This window comes from Triplophysa rosa, linkage group LG23, assembly GCF_024868665.1.
Source record: "Triplophysa rosa linkage group LG23, Trosa_1v2, whole genome shotgun sequence".
In the NCBI taxonomy this organism is placed as follows: Eukaryota; Metazoa; Chordata; class Actinopteri; order Cypriniformes; family Nemacheilidae; genus Triplophysa; species Triplophysa rosa.
The window spans coordinates 469,888-484,987 of NC_079912.1; the positions used below are offsets into that span (position 1 = coordinate 469,888).

Consider the following 15,100-nt stretch of genomic DNA (forward strand, 5'->3'; position numbering starts at 1 on the left):
TTGACAATATATTAAGAGTACTCCGTTTAAAAAAACCCCCGTCATTTTAAAGCATGGGTACAGAAATATTACAACCGATGTTCTCTTTAAGCTGCGCATGTGCGCAGCCGCGCTGACTCATTGAAGCTCCCATGCATTGTAATTTTAACCTGCGTGCCGACAAAAACATCCATTCAGGCAGCAGAAGGAAGCAATAGAAGAAACGTTACATCTGCATCATAAAAAACCGGTAGGGTTAGAATCAGTGCATTCTCTGTCTCCCTTCCGATAAATTCAGAGTACGCATTAAAGGAGTTTTTGTGCAAATAAAGTGCATTCTCATATATTTCTGAACTTCTGTTCAAATTTGTTCAAGCTGTAAAGTGCTAATTTGACAGGCAAATGACACCACAGGGCTTCTGCGTTGTAAACTTTGACAAAACTATTGTACGTGTTTAAAATCAATGAAACACGCACCGTGTTCTGATGGTGCACGTAAAACAATTTGCCCCAAAAATAACGCGGACTCGTTGCTTGTTGCTCTCCTTAGTCTGATATGATGATCTGCACAAAAAAACTTTTTGTGTAACAGCCGCTGATCCACGAGAAAGACAACAGAGCTCAGAATTATAAAATAGCAACACGGAAGCGGAAGAAAAAAAATACACTCAGTAAAACGGCCTGCTTTTAGAATGCATAACATCTGCAGTGATTTCTTTCACATCCAGAGACAACCTCTACTTTCACTAGAAGGCCATTAACCAGGGTCAGTCATCTCATTGAAGCCTTAATAAAATAAAAGTGTCGGTCATGTGTGTGTGTGCATGCCACGAATCACGGATCTGTGTGTTTATTTCTGCGTGTTGTCACATGTCTAATTGCTTGTTAGCGTTGCTCTGGAAACCTTGGTGCTAACGAGCTAATCAGCGTGGTGGCACCATTTTCTGCTGCCTACATCTGTCTCGCATTGGCTGTGCATGTTGTCAGATCGTTGTTTACTCATGCTTGTGCTTGTGCTTCTCCAGTATCTCTTAGTATAATTCTATTATACTCTTAGAACTACCCACCTCTCTAGACGGTTGATTGATCTGGCGATCAGAGTGGATGCTAGATTGGTACGTCGTGATCAACGAGCTCTACAGATTCCTGTGGTCAATGCTGAAGACCAATTCTTCGGTAGTGTTAAGAATACAGTTGATCACTTTTTCAATCCTGTGCCCATGCAGGTGGGCAGAACTCATCTTTCATGGGAGGAGAAGGAGAGACGTAGGATCCAGGGACTGTGTCTTTACTGTGGTACTGTGGGTCACATTGCGGTGCATTGCCCGATAAAAGCCAAAGCCCGTCGGTAGGGAGGAGGTTACTGACGGGTAGAGTCTCCTTTGATAAATACTTTTCTACTACTACTCTTCTCTCGGTTCAACTACAGGTGGGCCATACTGCATTCACGTGTAAAGCCTTGATTGACTCTGGAGCAGTGGGAATTTTTTGGACCGTAAGACACCGCTTAAGTTAGGAGTTCCTGTGGTTCCGCTCAACCCTCCCATCTCTGTCAGCACTCTCTGCAGTCAGTCCCTCCCACCCGTTACCCATGCCACGGAGCCAGTGAGTCTCGTCACTAAATCCCAACATAAATTGGTGCCAGAACACTGTCTCGTCCTGGAGTGAATTTTTTCATGCTTTGTGTTTGTTGTCTCCCTGTTGCTCTGTGTCTTTTGTTCTGTGTTACAGGATGAACTTGCGGATCTGTCAAACGTGCCCATTGAGTAAGTCTCGGGCTGCTTCTCTTCCTCCTCATCGTCCTTATGACTGTGCTATAGAATTATTGTCAGGTATGTCTCCGCCTAAGGGCAGGTTATACTCGCTTTCCGCTCGGAAAGGGAGGCCATAGTGAAATATATTTCTGATTCTCTGGCAACCAAGATCATCCGTCCTTCCTCTTCTCCTGCAGGTGCGGGGTTCTTCTTTGTGGAAAAGAATGATGGGTCCCTTCATCCTTGTGTTGACTATTGGAGGTTGAACAGCATCATGGTAAAGAATACTTATCCTTTGCCGTTGATGTCTATGGCTTTCGAGGGTCTGCAGGGTGCTTCCTTTTTCACAAAGTTGGATCTTCGTAATGCCTATCATTTGGTTCGCATAAGGAAGGGGGATGAGTGGAAGACCGCTTTTAATACCCCCAGGGGGCACTTTGAGTATCTTGTTATGCCGTTCGGGCTATCCAATGCTCCCGCGGTCTTCTAGGCATGGGTCAATGATGTGCTGAGAGATATGGTTGATCAGTTCATATATGTCTACCTGGATGTCATATTGATTTTTTCTTGCTCTCTCCAGGAACATGTTCAGCAAGTCAGATTAGTGCTTCAGAGGGTGCTAGAGAATTGGCTTTTTTTCAAGGCAGAGAAATGTGTTTTTCATGCACAGTCTGTCCCTTTTTTAGGTTACATTGTGTCGTCTGAGGGAGTGCGCAAAGTTCAGGCTGTGGTAGATTGGCCAACCCAGAGGTTTCTGGGCTTTGCCAATTTTTACAGATTTTTACAAATTACAGCCAGCTAGTCGCCCCTTTGACTGCCTTGACCTCCACCAAAACAACGTTCGGGTAGTCCAGCTCAGCTGAGGCTGCGTTTTCCAAACTAAAGAGTTGCTTTGTTTCAGCTCCTATTCTTGTTGCCCCTGATCCTTCTCGTCAGTTTGTGGTGGAGGTCGACGCATCAGAGGTGGGGGTTGGTGTGGTTCTTTCCCAGCGCTCTTCCGTGGACGGCAAGATGCATCCTTGCACGTATTTTTCTCACCGCTTATTACCTGCTGAACGCAATTACGCCATTGGTAATAGAGAGTTGCTGGCAGTCAAGCTCGCCTTGGAAGAATGGCGTCATGGGTTGGAGGGTTCGGGGGATCCTTTTGTAGTCTGGACCAACCATAAGAACCTTGAATACATCAGGTCTGCGAAAAGGTTAAACTCTAGGCAGGCTTGAAAACTTTCATTTTTCCATTTCTTATCGTCCAGGTTCTAAGAACATTAAACCTGATGCTTTGTCCCGCATTTTTGACCAATCTGAGCGCTGTCTCCCGAGTTCATCTTGCCACAGAAAATCGTCATTTCTACGATGACTTGGGAGGTCAAATCGAAGGTCCATACAGCCTTAGAAGGGGTAATGCCTCCGCCTGGGTGCACACTGAGTCGCTTGTTTGTGCCAGAGGATTTATGCTCTGATGTCATCTTTTGGGGTCATTGTTCCAGGGTAGCTTGTCATCCAGGGGTTAGTCAAACTATCTTTCTCATTAAGCAACGGTTCTGGTGGCAATCTATGGCCCGTGACATACAACATTTTGTTTTAGCCTGCTCAGTCTGTGCCACTTCTAAGACTTCCAATCGACTCCCTGCTGGACTGCTTCAACCGCTGTCAGTTCCTTCGAGACCCTGGTCCCATATTTAGCTAGATTTTGTTACGGGACTCCTGCCCTCTCAAGGTAACAAGGTAGTTTTGACAGTGGTGGACCAGTTCTCAAAGGCAACTCATTTTATCCTCTGTCATTGATCACGTTTTTCGCATTCATGGCCTCCCGGTGGATGTGGTTTCTGATGGGGGGGCCTCAGTTTATTTCCAAATTTTAGAAGGAATTTTGTAGTTTGTTGGGGGCTACTGTTAGTCTTCTGGTTTTCATCCCCAGAGTAATGGTCAGAAGGAGAGGGCTAACCAGGATTTAGTCTCTGTCCCCTCTACCCACGCCTTTGTCCAGAGGTGCCGCCGCACCCGGAGGAAGAATAGAGAGTTTATTCTCCATGCACCAAGGCCCAGGCCGATCGCCACCGGTCTAAGCCTCCCGTCTACATCGTTGGTCAAAAAGTGTGGCTTTCATCCAAGAATATTCCTCTCTGTACCGTCTGTAATAAGCTTGCTCCTAAATTCATTGGCCCATTTACTGTCACAAAGATTATTAGCCCGGTGGCAGTTCGCCTCAAACTTCCTCCAGCGTAAAGGAGAATTCATCCCGTCTTCCATGTTTCAAAATTAAAGCCAGTTTTTCATTCTACCATTAATCTGCCTGCCCCAGTTCCCCCGCCGTGACTCGTATATGGGGAACTTACTTATTCGGTAAAACGTATTCTGGACTCTAGGCGGAGGAGATGTGGATTTCAGTATCTGGTGGACTGGGAAGGTTACGGTCCGGAGGAGAGGAGTCATAGAGACATATTGGATAATTCGCTTATTGATGATTACAATCACAAGGTAAGTTCCCCGCTCCTAGGGGGAGGGGTACTGTCACAGTTCATGGATCTGTGTGTTCATTCCTGCGTGTTGTCACATGTCTAATTGCTTGTTAGCGTTGCTCCGGCAACCTTGGTGCTAACGAGCTAATCAGCGTGGCGGCACCTGTTGTGCATTTTCTGCTGCCTATATCTGTCTCGCATTTGCTGTGCATGTTGTCAGATTGTTGTTTGCTCATGCTTGTCGTTTCTCCAGTACTCTGCTGATCCTGTTTAGTTCCTGCCTGGGATAACTTACATTTTCTGGAGACCAAACTGTTGCTGGATATCTCTTCTGTGTTGGATTGGTTCGGTTCAGTGTCTGTGTTGGATTGGTTCAGCGCAGTCTCTGTGCATCTGAGATCTACTCATCTGTGTGACCATCTGTTCCATTGCCTTGATTTCTTTCACTTTTGTGGTAAATAAACTGTGCTTCACTTGCGACTGGATTTTGAGTTCTCATTCCATAACAGTGCAACCCGGTCCATTATTCCGTTGAAGAGCACATACACGCGGCACGCCGATCATAATGCACATGTGTAATAAGCAATGTTGGGTAAGTTACTCTGAAAAAGCTATTAATTACTAGTTACTAATTACTTTCTATATCCTATATCAATCTTGATTAGTTAAGTGATTCAATGATAGACATAAAACTGCTCTTTTAATTCATTCAAATAAATAATATAAAATTACATAAAGTAGTATTATTAACTGACCAAAGTATAAAAAAATTGAGAATTATACGTGTCCATAAGGAATTTTTTTTGCATTTTTGTGGTGTATTACGTGTTGCATTTTTGTGGTGCATTACATATGAGTGGATTGCTTGTGTGTCTTGTGTGTAAATTGTGGTGGTGTGGATTGCTGTGTTTTTCCTTAAGCAAACTGTTGGGCCACACCTCTCTCTAAACAAAAAAGCCAGGAATTAATGACTGATGAGACACTGGACATGGACGATGTGTTATTATAAAAAGGTTGTTGTACCTGAACATGGTGTGATCGCACAGAGGAAGTTAGAATTCGGACTTGGTACATTCAGTCAGGATAATTACAGCAAAGGAGAGGAGCTACGCTCCGTAACGGCGTCGACGTTTGGTACAGCGTATATCCCACGTGAGGTGCAGAGCTTTTGGCTATATGGCGTGGAACGCGCTGTGTATTTTGGAACATGGTGGATTAAGGGAATTGCACGGTTTTCGGTGAGGGGAGTTTCCATCGAACCAGGTGAATCATCCGCTGACGGGAATGAACGTGCCGAGTGCTAATGTGGTGTTCTACCCTGGATTAAATGTTGGCTTGGGTAGCAGGGTTGCTATCCGGCCACGCTGTGAGTACCTCTCTGTCTTCTACTGGATTTGTAGTGCAACGTTAGACGTATGCGCTACAGTTAAAGGAGCCACGCCTGAATTCTTATTGATCGGCTTGATGTTTTATTGACTGAGTGGGGAATGAGTTGTTGGATATGGATGTTTTTAGCCATTTGTCATGTGTGTGGTAATCTATTTTAACATCTTATCGAGTAAATGACGGAAAGTTAGAGTGTGGATACTGGCAGTTCTCTCTTGTTTCCCTTAGCAAACTTCCATTTCGATCCTGGACAATTGTGGCATAGTGGTGGTGGAGACTGTTGTGGCTAGCACCGACCTGGGCAGAGACTGAGGACATTGGACTGCCATTATACTTCCATTGTGTATTTTTTTACCTGTTACATGTTTTTTGAACATTCTTATTGTAATAAAATAACCTTTTTATACGATTTCTACTTTTGCCTGGTGTTAGTTCCACTGCTCTCCCCCTGGATTACAAGAACCTGTATTTTTATAGAGTTCCTAGGTTCCTCTTGCAAACCCTAGGTGGCGTAGTCGGCTACAAATATTTTTTGGGGGGACTATAGTGTGAAGGCCAAATAATTGGCCTCACATATTTTGGCGCAGTCGGCGGGGTCTGGGTATTGGAGCGGTGGAATAACACTTGGCAAAAATTGTGCGTTCTATGTGTTGATGTACCCTGGCTACCTGTCTCTCCCATGTTCGTGTTCCTGTTTGGATTGTCCCGTCAAGTCTTAGTAAGTGTTTGAGTTTAGTTTATGTCAAGTGTTGTTTTAGTTCAGTTTATTGTCAGTTAGTCTTGTTTTTCCCCCATTGTGGGTTTTTGTTTTGTGTTCTGTCATTAATTGTAAAATAAACATTTCTGTTAACCCCTTCATCCCCGCCTGCCTGCGATTAGGTTCTCTTCCCCCAAGTGTTTGTGACAGAATGACTGAACCATAACGAACCCAGCAGGCATGAACGGTTCCCTGCGAGCCCGCCAGACTTGTTTATTGTTTGGGCTTTGGCAGGGGGATCGCGGGGTCAGAGACTTCGCCCAGGAGTTTGTGGCTGCTGCGGGGGAGACTGAGTTCGGTGAGGCAGAGCTCAAGGTTATTTTTAACTGCTGCATCACCGAGCCTCTCAAGCGGGCCGAGGTGGAGATGTTGCATTCCCTGTGGTTGGGTGACATGATCAGGTACGTGGTCAACCGGGATCATCCCTGGCCTTTAGTGCCAGACTGGGTATCCACTCCCTTGGCTACCGTCCCGGAGGATCGCGTCCTGGCCACCCTTACCCTGGGGAACTCTGCACCTCCACCCGCCTCACCACCAGCTAGCCTCCGTGGTAGGCGTGGACGGAGCTAGTCGTGTCCCCCACCGCTTCCCTGCAGCTGGCCACATGTTCGGTGGGCCGGTCGAAGAAGCCGAGGAGGGGGGCACCACCCAGGCCTGCCCAGCCACAGGCATCCAGTCCGGTGCTGCCGGCGTCCAATCCGGTGATCCAGCCGGCGTCCAGCCCGGTGCAGCCAGGAGCCAGCCCGGTGCAGCCGGTGTCAAGCCCTGTCCAGCCGGCCTTCCAGCCGGCCTTCCAGCCGGCATCCAGCCTTGTCCCGCCGACACCCAAGTTGGCGGTCCCCCCCAGGACTTCCCCAAAGTCCCCCAGGACTCCGTGCCCTCGAGCGCAGCCGGGGACTAAGACTGTCCCCCCTTCTCCTCACCCTTTTGTACTGCCCCCTATGAAACCTTGTTTTGCCCCACCCCCCCTCCCATGTTTGTTATTTTTAGTATGCCACCCCAATCCTGTTGTTTTGTATTCTTGTCTGCCCCTTGTCTTGTTCACCATGTTTGTCTGGTTTTTGTCCTTGTCGCAGTCTGTCATGTCCTGTTAGTCAACCCCTTGGTGAACACCTGGAGGTGTTCATTAAGGGGGGGGGGCTCTGTCATGGTCCTACCTTCTTGTTTATGAATTCCTAGTCGTGTGGCAGGATCGGGACAGAGCCCTTAGGTTTTATGTGAGAAAACCATGAGTTGTTTGTTTTTACTTCTCATGTTTTTTCTCGTGTCTTGTCATTGACCCCGCCCCTCTCATCTCATGTATTCCTCCCGTGTCTAATGTTCCTCACCTGCCCTGTGTAATTATCCCTCGTTTGTCTTGCCTATTTAATGCCTCATGTTTTATTGTGCTGTGTTCGGTCATTGTGCGTTCTATGTGTTGATGTACCCTGGCTACCTGTCTCTCCCATGTTTGTGTTCCTGTTTGGATTGTCCCGTCATGCCTAAGGCCATCAAACGTATTGTGTAACTTAGTTGACACGCGCCGGACGGCTAGTTATGGACGCTGCCCGCCGACGACCCCAAATTTTTCCCAGGTCGCCCGGCGGTGCCGAAACAAAGGGGAGAGCGCCCGCGATCGAACGGAAGCGTCATGGGGCGGCGGCGACGCCCGGGGGACCCCAGAAAAATGCCCAAAGTGCCTAATTTTTGAGTCATGGAACGAAGGGTTAGGCGCTCTCTTGGGCAGAACCACGAGGGGGCGACTCGACGTACGGTCCCAGCCTAAGCCACGCTTGCCGATCAGGTTGTGACTGGGCCTCCCGAAGAGCGCCTAAGCAACCCCCTTGCAGCCTACGGGTCGGCTCCGGACCCCGACGTACACGAGAAGCCTACGCGTGCCCCTTGTAACCTATTTTGGGCGGGGCTTCCCGCTGTCCACGCCTCCATCCACAGAACGCCTTCGCATCCCCCTTGCAGCCTAAACTTGAGGGAGGCCTGCCCGACGCCCCCGAAGCCTGCCCGAAGACCCGGACGCCACCCGTCGCCCCGGGGGACCCCGTCTCAGAGATGACTGCCTCATTTGAGCCCAGCGGCTGTGTGACACACGCTTAAACAGCCCAAAGCCCTTTTCTTTGACTTTCGAGTCGAATGTGCACATAAAAGCGCGGTGTGCATCTACACCATGTTTTCTCACATCTGCGATTCACTGGAAGGGCCAAAAATTAGGTAGACAGAGTAAGACCCCTGTCAGTGGTCTCATTTGCTTTGGCAATGATTTATCCAGCTTAAACCAACAGTAGAGTGTATAAGAGGAACATCCCTTCACTATGACGTGCATTAAGGCTCACAGTTGTGCTCCAGAAGCTTAAAAATGGTGTGTCCATTAGCTACCTATGGGAGCCGTGTGTACTTACAATGTCTTTATTTGCAGCTTTGCCTCGTTCAGTCTGGTGGATTTCCATTGAAAACAAAATAAATCCATTGCTCTCCTGTCAGGCTGGGAACAGTGTTCTGTGCTGCTCTGTGCATGCTTTGCTTACCTTTGCCATGGTGTCGGAACTAATTCACATATGTCGCTTGCGAAAACAAAAATGGCGGCAGCACCATGGGTGGACACTTTCAGAAAAGGGGGCGGTAATATTATAATAAGAACGACTACCTACGTAAGAAAGCGAGCGAAATCTGAACGGCTCGTTTTCTCACAGGCTTGCAGAGATAGGCTCACGTAAACAAAGTTACTGGATTGTCATTTTTCACGTTTTCTGAGTTGGTAGATGCACCAGACACCCGATTATAGTACTTAAACTTTGAAAAAGTCAAATTTTCATGAAATGACCCCTTTAAGAAAATTAAAAAATTTTGAATTTTAAAGTTTTACTTCATTAATATTGCATATAGGAATTTATAGTCTGTTATATTTGACCTGTGTTTCTCTCTCCTTTATCTTAAATGTGTGCTCTCACTGAGCGTGTGTGTGTGTGTGCGTACTTGTCTGTGTACGTGTGTGTGTGTATGTGTGTTAGTACGTGTGCATATTGTGTGTGTGGAGTGTTTTGTATGTGGGTATGTCTGTCTTCTGTGTTTTCAACTTTTTCTTGTTTCTGCAGGTACAACTTTAATTGGTTTGCTGATAGTCAATATGTCTCATGTACAGCTGCTTTGTAACAATGAAAATTGTAAAAGCGCTATATAAATAAAGTTGAGTTAAGCTTGAAAAAACTAAAAAAATCTCATTTGGCTTGAGACGACATTTATGAGTCATTTCGGTAGTTCAATGATCAATGTTTGTGCTGTTTGGAGCTTCATTATTTTTAGATTTGATTGTATAATTGCTGATATTTTATAAAACAAACTGAAGAAAGCATGTGGGATGTAATGAAGGGTGAGGAAATGACGTGAGATTTGCGTTGACATTCAGGAAAATTATTCCTTCAGAGATCATGTCATGTGCCGCTGGTCTTTTGGTAGTGTGTGAGGTGTTGTTTTGACAGATGGATCTCACAGCGTCTCTGTTTGTGGCATGTGGCTGGCATGCAGACGGTGTCGTCACTTCTGTCTGCAGGACTCTCTGAAACGCATGCGGTCGCTGTCGTCCGCTGTAGAACGCTCGGACCGGCCACATCATTCCCACTCATTCATCTACATGCACTGTGGCTCTAAAACATATCCAGACACTTAAGGGTGGAGGAAAAAAGTGACGTTGTCTTTTGTGTTGTTTCAGGACCCAGTCATGGCGAGGTGGAGACCCGTGAATGTTTGTACTTTAACATCAACTGGGAGATTGAGAAGACGAACCGCAGCGGTGTGGAGCGATGTGAGGACGAGAAGGACAAACGCTCTCACTGTTACGCCTCATGGAGGAATAACTCGGGCAGTATTGAGCTGGTGAAGAAGGGATGCTGGCTGGATGACTTCAACTGCTACGACAGGTATCGATCTGAAATTCAACAGCTTACACACGACATCAGAACACATGTTGGTGGTGGTTTGGTTTGAAGAAAACAGATGCTGAACAAAATACAACCATGTGCGAGAGGTCAATCATGACAACTTTATAGTTATCGTTCTTGATGGGAACATGTCTTTAAATTGCAGATGATAAAACCGTAGATTTCCAGCCGACCGCCCCACACTTCATTGATATGACAGAAGATTGATTTTGAACGCCGCCGGTGTCATTATGAGTTTGAGGATAATTTGCAGCTGTGTTACATCATGTAATGGAGGATTTGTTCTCTTTTAAAATATGTTGAGCTCATCATCATTACAACAAGACAACCCATTCTTTAATATGAGAATTAAAACGCAGGATAAGGAGTGTGTTGTTTAAATCAAATGTATTTAGTCATTGACATGTTGTATTTGTTTGGTTGCAGTCAGTGCTGTTTGGTTAAATGTATTGTCTGTTCTTTATATTGGAAAGAAGAAATGTATTGGTAAAATACATTTGTAAAAGTATTGAGTATTTTAGATTCTTTATTACTAATTTTGCCCAGTCCTACATGATGAAGTGAAAGTTACTTTGATAGATGGTTTCAGCAGCAACAACATAAACAAACGTCATGTGGCCCAAACTCAAAACAGGGCTCCAGACTGCGCCTAAAACGGTCACAAAAATATTAATTTGCGAGTGATATTTTTGCAGAGATCACCAGTGGAGACCATGCAAATTTACTCATTTTAAATTGGATGCAGCTGGACTTTTTCCCGCACACTCAGCGCCAGCGTTCTGCTCTCCGTTGTCTGGTGTCTACAAAAACACTGCGTGCACTCAATGACTGACATCTGGAGCTGCAGTTGCGGCATTACGCCACAATGGAGGCGCTGTTGTGTTATCAGCGCAGTGAGACGCTGAAGAGTTGCATTAATTTCCTCCTGAAGAGCTAGAAGCTCTATTAGCTGTATTTCTTCTCGGCTGTTCAAGTGAATATTGTTTCTGTTGCATCCAAGTACTTTTAATTTCTTGATAAGTTTCCATAAATTAATGTGGCGTACATCACTGTAATGTTTTAAGCTGTGCAGTTGGCTCGTTGAATCAGCGTTATACTGAACAGTGAGTTCGCCAGAATGAACGCACATCATGATCAGAACGACTCGCAAACGAATGACTCCTTTGAACCGATTCATTTGAACAGAATATTAGAGATCAGTGAATCATTTAAAACTCAGTGAACCACAAGACAACGCAGGATGTGAATGAATTTTGCTCATTTAGTAAGACTGGTTAATTCAGTTGGCCATTTTGTGTTGAAAAGTTAGTTGAAAATGATAAAAAGCTTAGGCTATATTTGATTTTAAAGGTCTAGAGTGGGATTTATAGCGGCCACTAGGGGTGAGTTTGAGAATTGCACCCCTCTCTTTCGAAACACGACGGTGGCCACCACAGTACAAAAAGATGTTGTCGGCTGAGACGGCGTGTCTTCTGATGTTGACGCAGGGAAGAGGTCATGTGGACATTGGAAAGACTGTAGAAAGAGCGATGTCTTATTTCTTACATAAAATAAAGGTTTGTGGATTCTAAGTATAAAAAGAAGGATAAAAGTCAGGCAGGAGCTAGGACTGCGTTAATATTATAAAGACTTTCCAGCAGAGACGCGTTAGGACCCGCGGTACTATGGCGAAGGCTTTTAGCAGAGTGTAACAAGGTTCAAATGAAGATGAAGGAAGGAGGCGGGCACCGGCGAACATTCAAAAACTTTAATCAAAATATACAAACAATAACACGGAAGTAAAAGGGCCGAACACAAACATAAATAAAACTTAACATGTCCGGGCTCGGTCCTCTCTCGCCGCATACTCCTGTCGCTCGTCCTTTTATGCTTCCGATGTAACGCACAGCTGACACTCATTATCACTCGCACCACCGGCCTCGCTTCGTTCTCTCACGGCTCTCGTCCTGCCTCCCTCGTCACACAGAGATACTCACAGATATCTATGGAGATACTTTCCAGCAGAGAGTCGTTGGAGAGAAAGATGGTCTTAAAATCACCCGCGAGGAGGTTGCTTTGACTCGGATCAGTACGTGAGTAACATACCAAGATATGTTGTTGTTGTTGTAATGTTAGCTGTGTGATGGAGCAGTTTTGAGCGTCATTGTTGATCTGGAACCAGTGTGCTGCTTGTATATACTCGTGTCGTCTTGGCTTATTTGATTCATTTGCATTATTATTTGCGTGGTCTAAGCTATGATGAAGCTCAGCATTGCACAGCACGTTTGAGGGCAGAGCTAGCTAACAGGAAATAGCAGCGCTGTTAAAGGCCTTTGATCTGACAGCAAGATAGCAGTTAGGAGTAAGTTAGTAGATGTTTTTCTCCCTTTGTGAAGTCAGGGACAACAGGACGACGTACCGCAGCGGAGAGGAAGAGGAAACGCGCGTTGTAGAGCTGTTTGTCCGTTTAGGGCTGCTGTACAAAACATGGCGGCGAATTCAATGTATGTAGGCCCGCTCTGTATGTAGACATAAACAGGTATTACAAACTTAACGCTTCATTACGTAAGGTCTTTATACACCTCTGAAGAAATAGTTTTGTATAATAAATTGCATTTCTGTCAATAGATCCTAAAAATCCCACATTGCTCTTTTATACAACTTTTCTGTTTGTTTAAATAAATGTAATACTTAATAATTGTCATTTTTATATAATTTTTAAAACTTTTATATGTTGTTTGTAAAGTTTTAAAGCCACTTAAAGGTACAGTTGGCCTACATGTTTGTGTGTGTGTGTGTGTACAAAATCAGCATGGCACCACCTCCGGCTAATTTGAGCCTGGAAAAACCATAACTGAAAGTAGCCTTTGTGATTTTAAAAAATTAATTAATGTCATGTGGCGGTTAAAAAACTATTTGGTGCCTGTTTTTTCCCCTATAGGAGCCTATAGCTCCTTAACTGATTTGTTTGTCTGGAGGCCTGTTAAAGGGACAGTTCACCCAAAAATGTGAATTCTGTCATCATTTACTCACCTTTCGAGCTTGAAACCAGTTTCAAGTTCTTTGACACCTTTGACCACCATGGTAGGAAAAATTGCTTTATTAAATGTCTTTGTTGTGTTGAACAACAAAAGATATTTTGAGGAATGTAGGACAGCAAACAGGGCACTTTTTCTTATTTTTTCCTACTCTGGCAGTTAATGGTGGCCCAGAACTGCATTCTTCCAAATATCTTTCTCTGTGTTCATCAGAAATTTATACAGGTTTAGAACAAGTTGAGGGCAAGTAAATGAAGACATAATTTTCATTTTTGGGTGAACTATCCCTTTAACTTCTGGTAGACCTCTGCAAAGAATCCATCACCGTGTCTACACCGGGCAAAAGACAATAGAACACATCAGAACCCATTATCATTGTACATTTTGTCCACACTGGATGTGGCGCAACAATCCCATTAGAACAAGCCGTGTGTCCTGTCGCGCTGGTCGCGTCCGGTGTAGACGCGGTGTAACTGTTGAGTAGTTTTAATTTGATTTAATATAATTAATAAAATATTTATACAAATGTAAATGAATCTAAATGAAATATAAAATATGGTTATATTATAACAAGCACAAACTGAAAGTTGACTTCAGAAATAAGGCTTTTCACACATGATGTTCATATTTCATCGCCTCTGGTGAACATTCTTGAGATTCCAGTGGTTAGATGATGATGATGTAGAGGAGTCAGTTGAGGACAACATAAAGTACTGGACCACTGCAACACAAGGGTCTTTTTTGACCTTTAGACTAAAGGTGGTCTCAGGAGCATTGATGCGGTCTCAAGTGTTGATGTGTGTGAGACACGTGTTGTCATCAGATCAGAGCTGTTTGGTGAATGATGTGCTGTACTGAGGGCATGTGCCTAAAGACAAAGAGCGCTGACTTTCACACAGAGGTCAATATGCTGCTCACTAAAACACACACAACACCAGTCCAGTGACCAACAACATGGGACGGGACACATCGTGTTGTCATCATTTATTCAACTTTATAACTAATTTAGTATTTCAGCCGCTGTTGGACACTTGAGTTTAACAGGCTGAAGAAAGGAGCTTTATAGTAAAGTACGAGATATTGACCTGTTTTATTTCAGAAGAGCAAGTCAAAGCCAAATTCTGTCATGTGAGTCTTTTGAAAGCCCAGTTCACACAAGAATGAAAATCCAAGTTCTTTCAAACCCGTGTGCCGTTTCAGAAATGTTTGAAGAGTGTCGTTCACAGTCCAAAACAGACTTTTGTCTCACAGAAGTTCATTGGGCTTTAAAGTGACATTGGGGCGAGTATTTTCAGTTTTTGCTGAAGTGTATCTGTCTCGTCATGAGCACTAAAGGCAGACGGGGTCACTGAGTGTTCTCAGACATCTTTAGAACAATAAGATGTTTAGAAAAGGCCAGACATCCATCACATCACTGCAGCGACGGATCATCCCGTGTTGTTTTTCTGAGAGCGTTACGTCCAAGAGCTCTTGTTGAACAGGTGCTTGAAAACAAACAAGAGATTCCGTCTTAAATCGTAACCAGCGTCTCGTTTGTGTCTCATTATGACAGACAGGATTGTGTGGCCACGGAGGAAAACCCTCAGGTGTTCTTCTGCTGCTGTGAGGGAAACTTCTGCAATGAGCGCTTCACACACCTGCCCGACGTCACCGATGGACCAGGTGAGCACAACTTGACTTGATTTTTTCAATTTAATCATCCTCCATTGACATGAGAAAAACTGTTCTTTTGTCTTGCCAAAGCTCTCTCTCTCTCTCTCTCTCTCTCTCTCTCTCTCTCTCTCTCTCTCTCTCTCTCTCTCTCTCTCCCTCTCCCTTT

General features: G+C 44.8%; 1 protein-coding gene across 1 annotated transcript in view; it reads left to right on the forward strand.

The window, feature by feature from the left end:
* Positions 1 to 15,100, forward strand: part of acvr2ba (activin A receptor type 2Ba) — a 71,730-nt gene that overhangs the window by 43,440 nt on the left and 13,190 nt on the right. The window contains exons 2-3 of the mRNA XM_057322758.1: positions 10,036 to 10,243; positions 14,834 to 14,943. Of these exons, the coding sequence (XP_057178741.1) occupies positions 10,036 to 10,243; positions 14,834 to 14,943 (318 nt within the window). The remainder of the gene's footprint in view (positions 1 to 10,035; positions 10,244 to 14,833; positions 14,944 to 15,100) is intronic.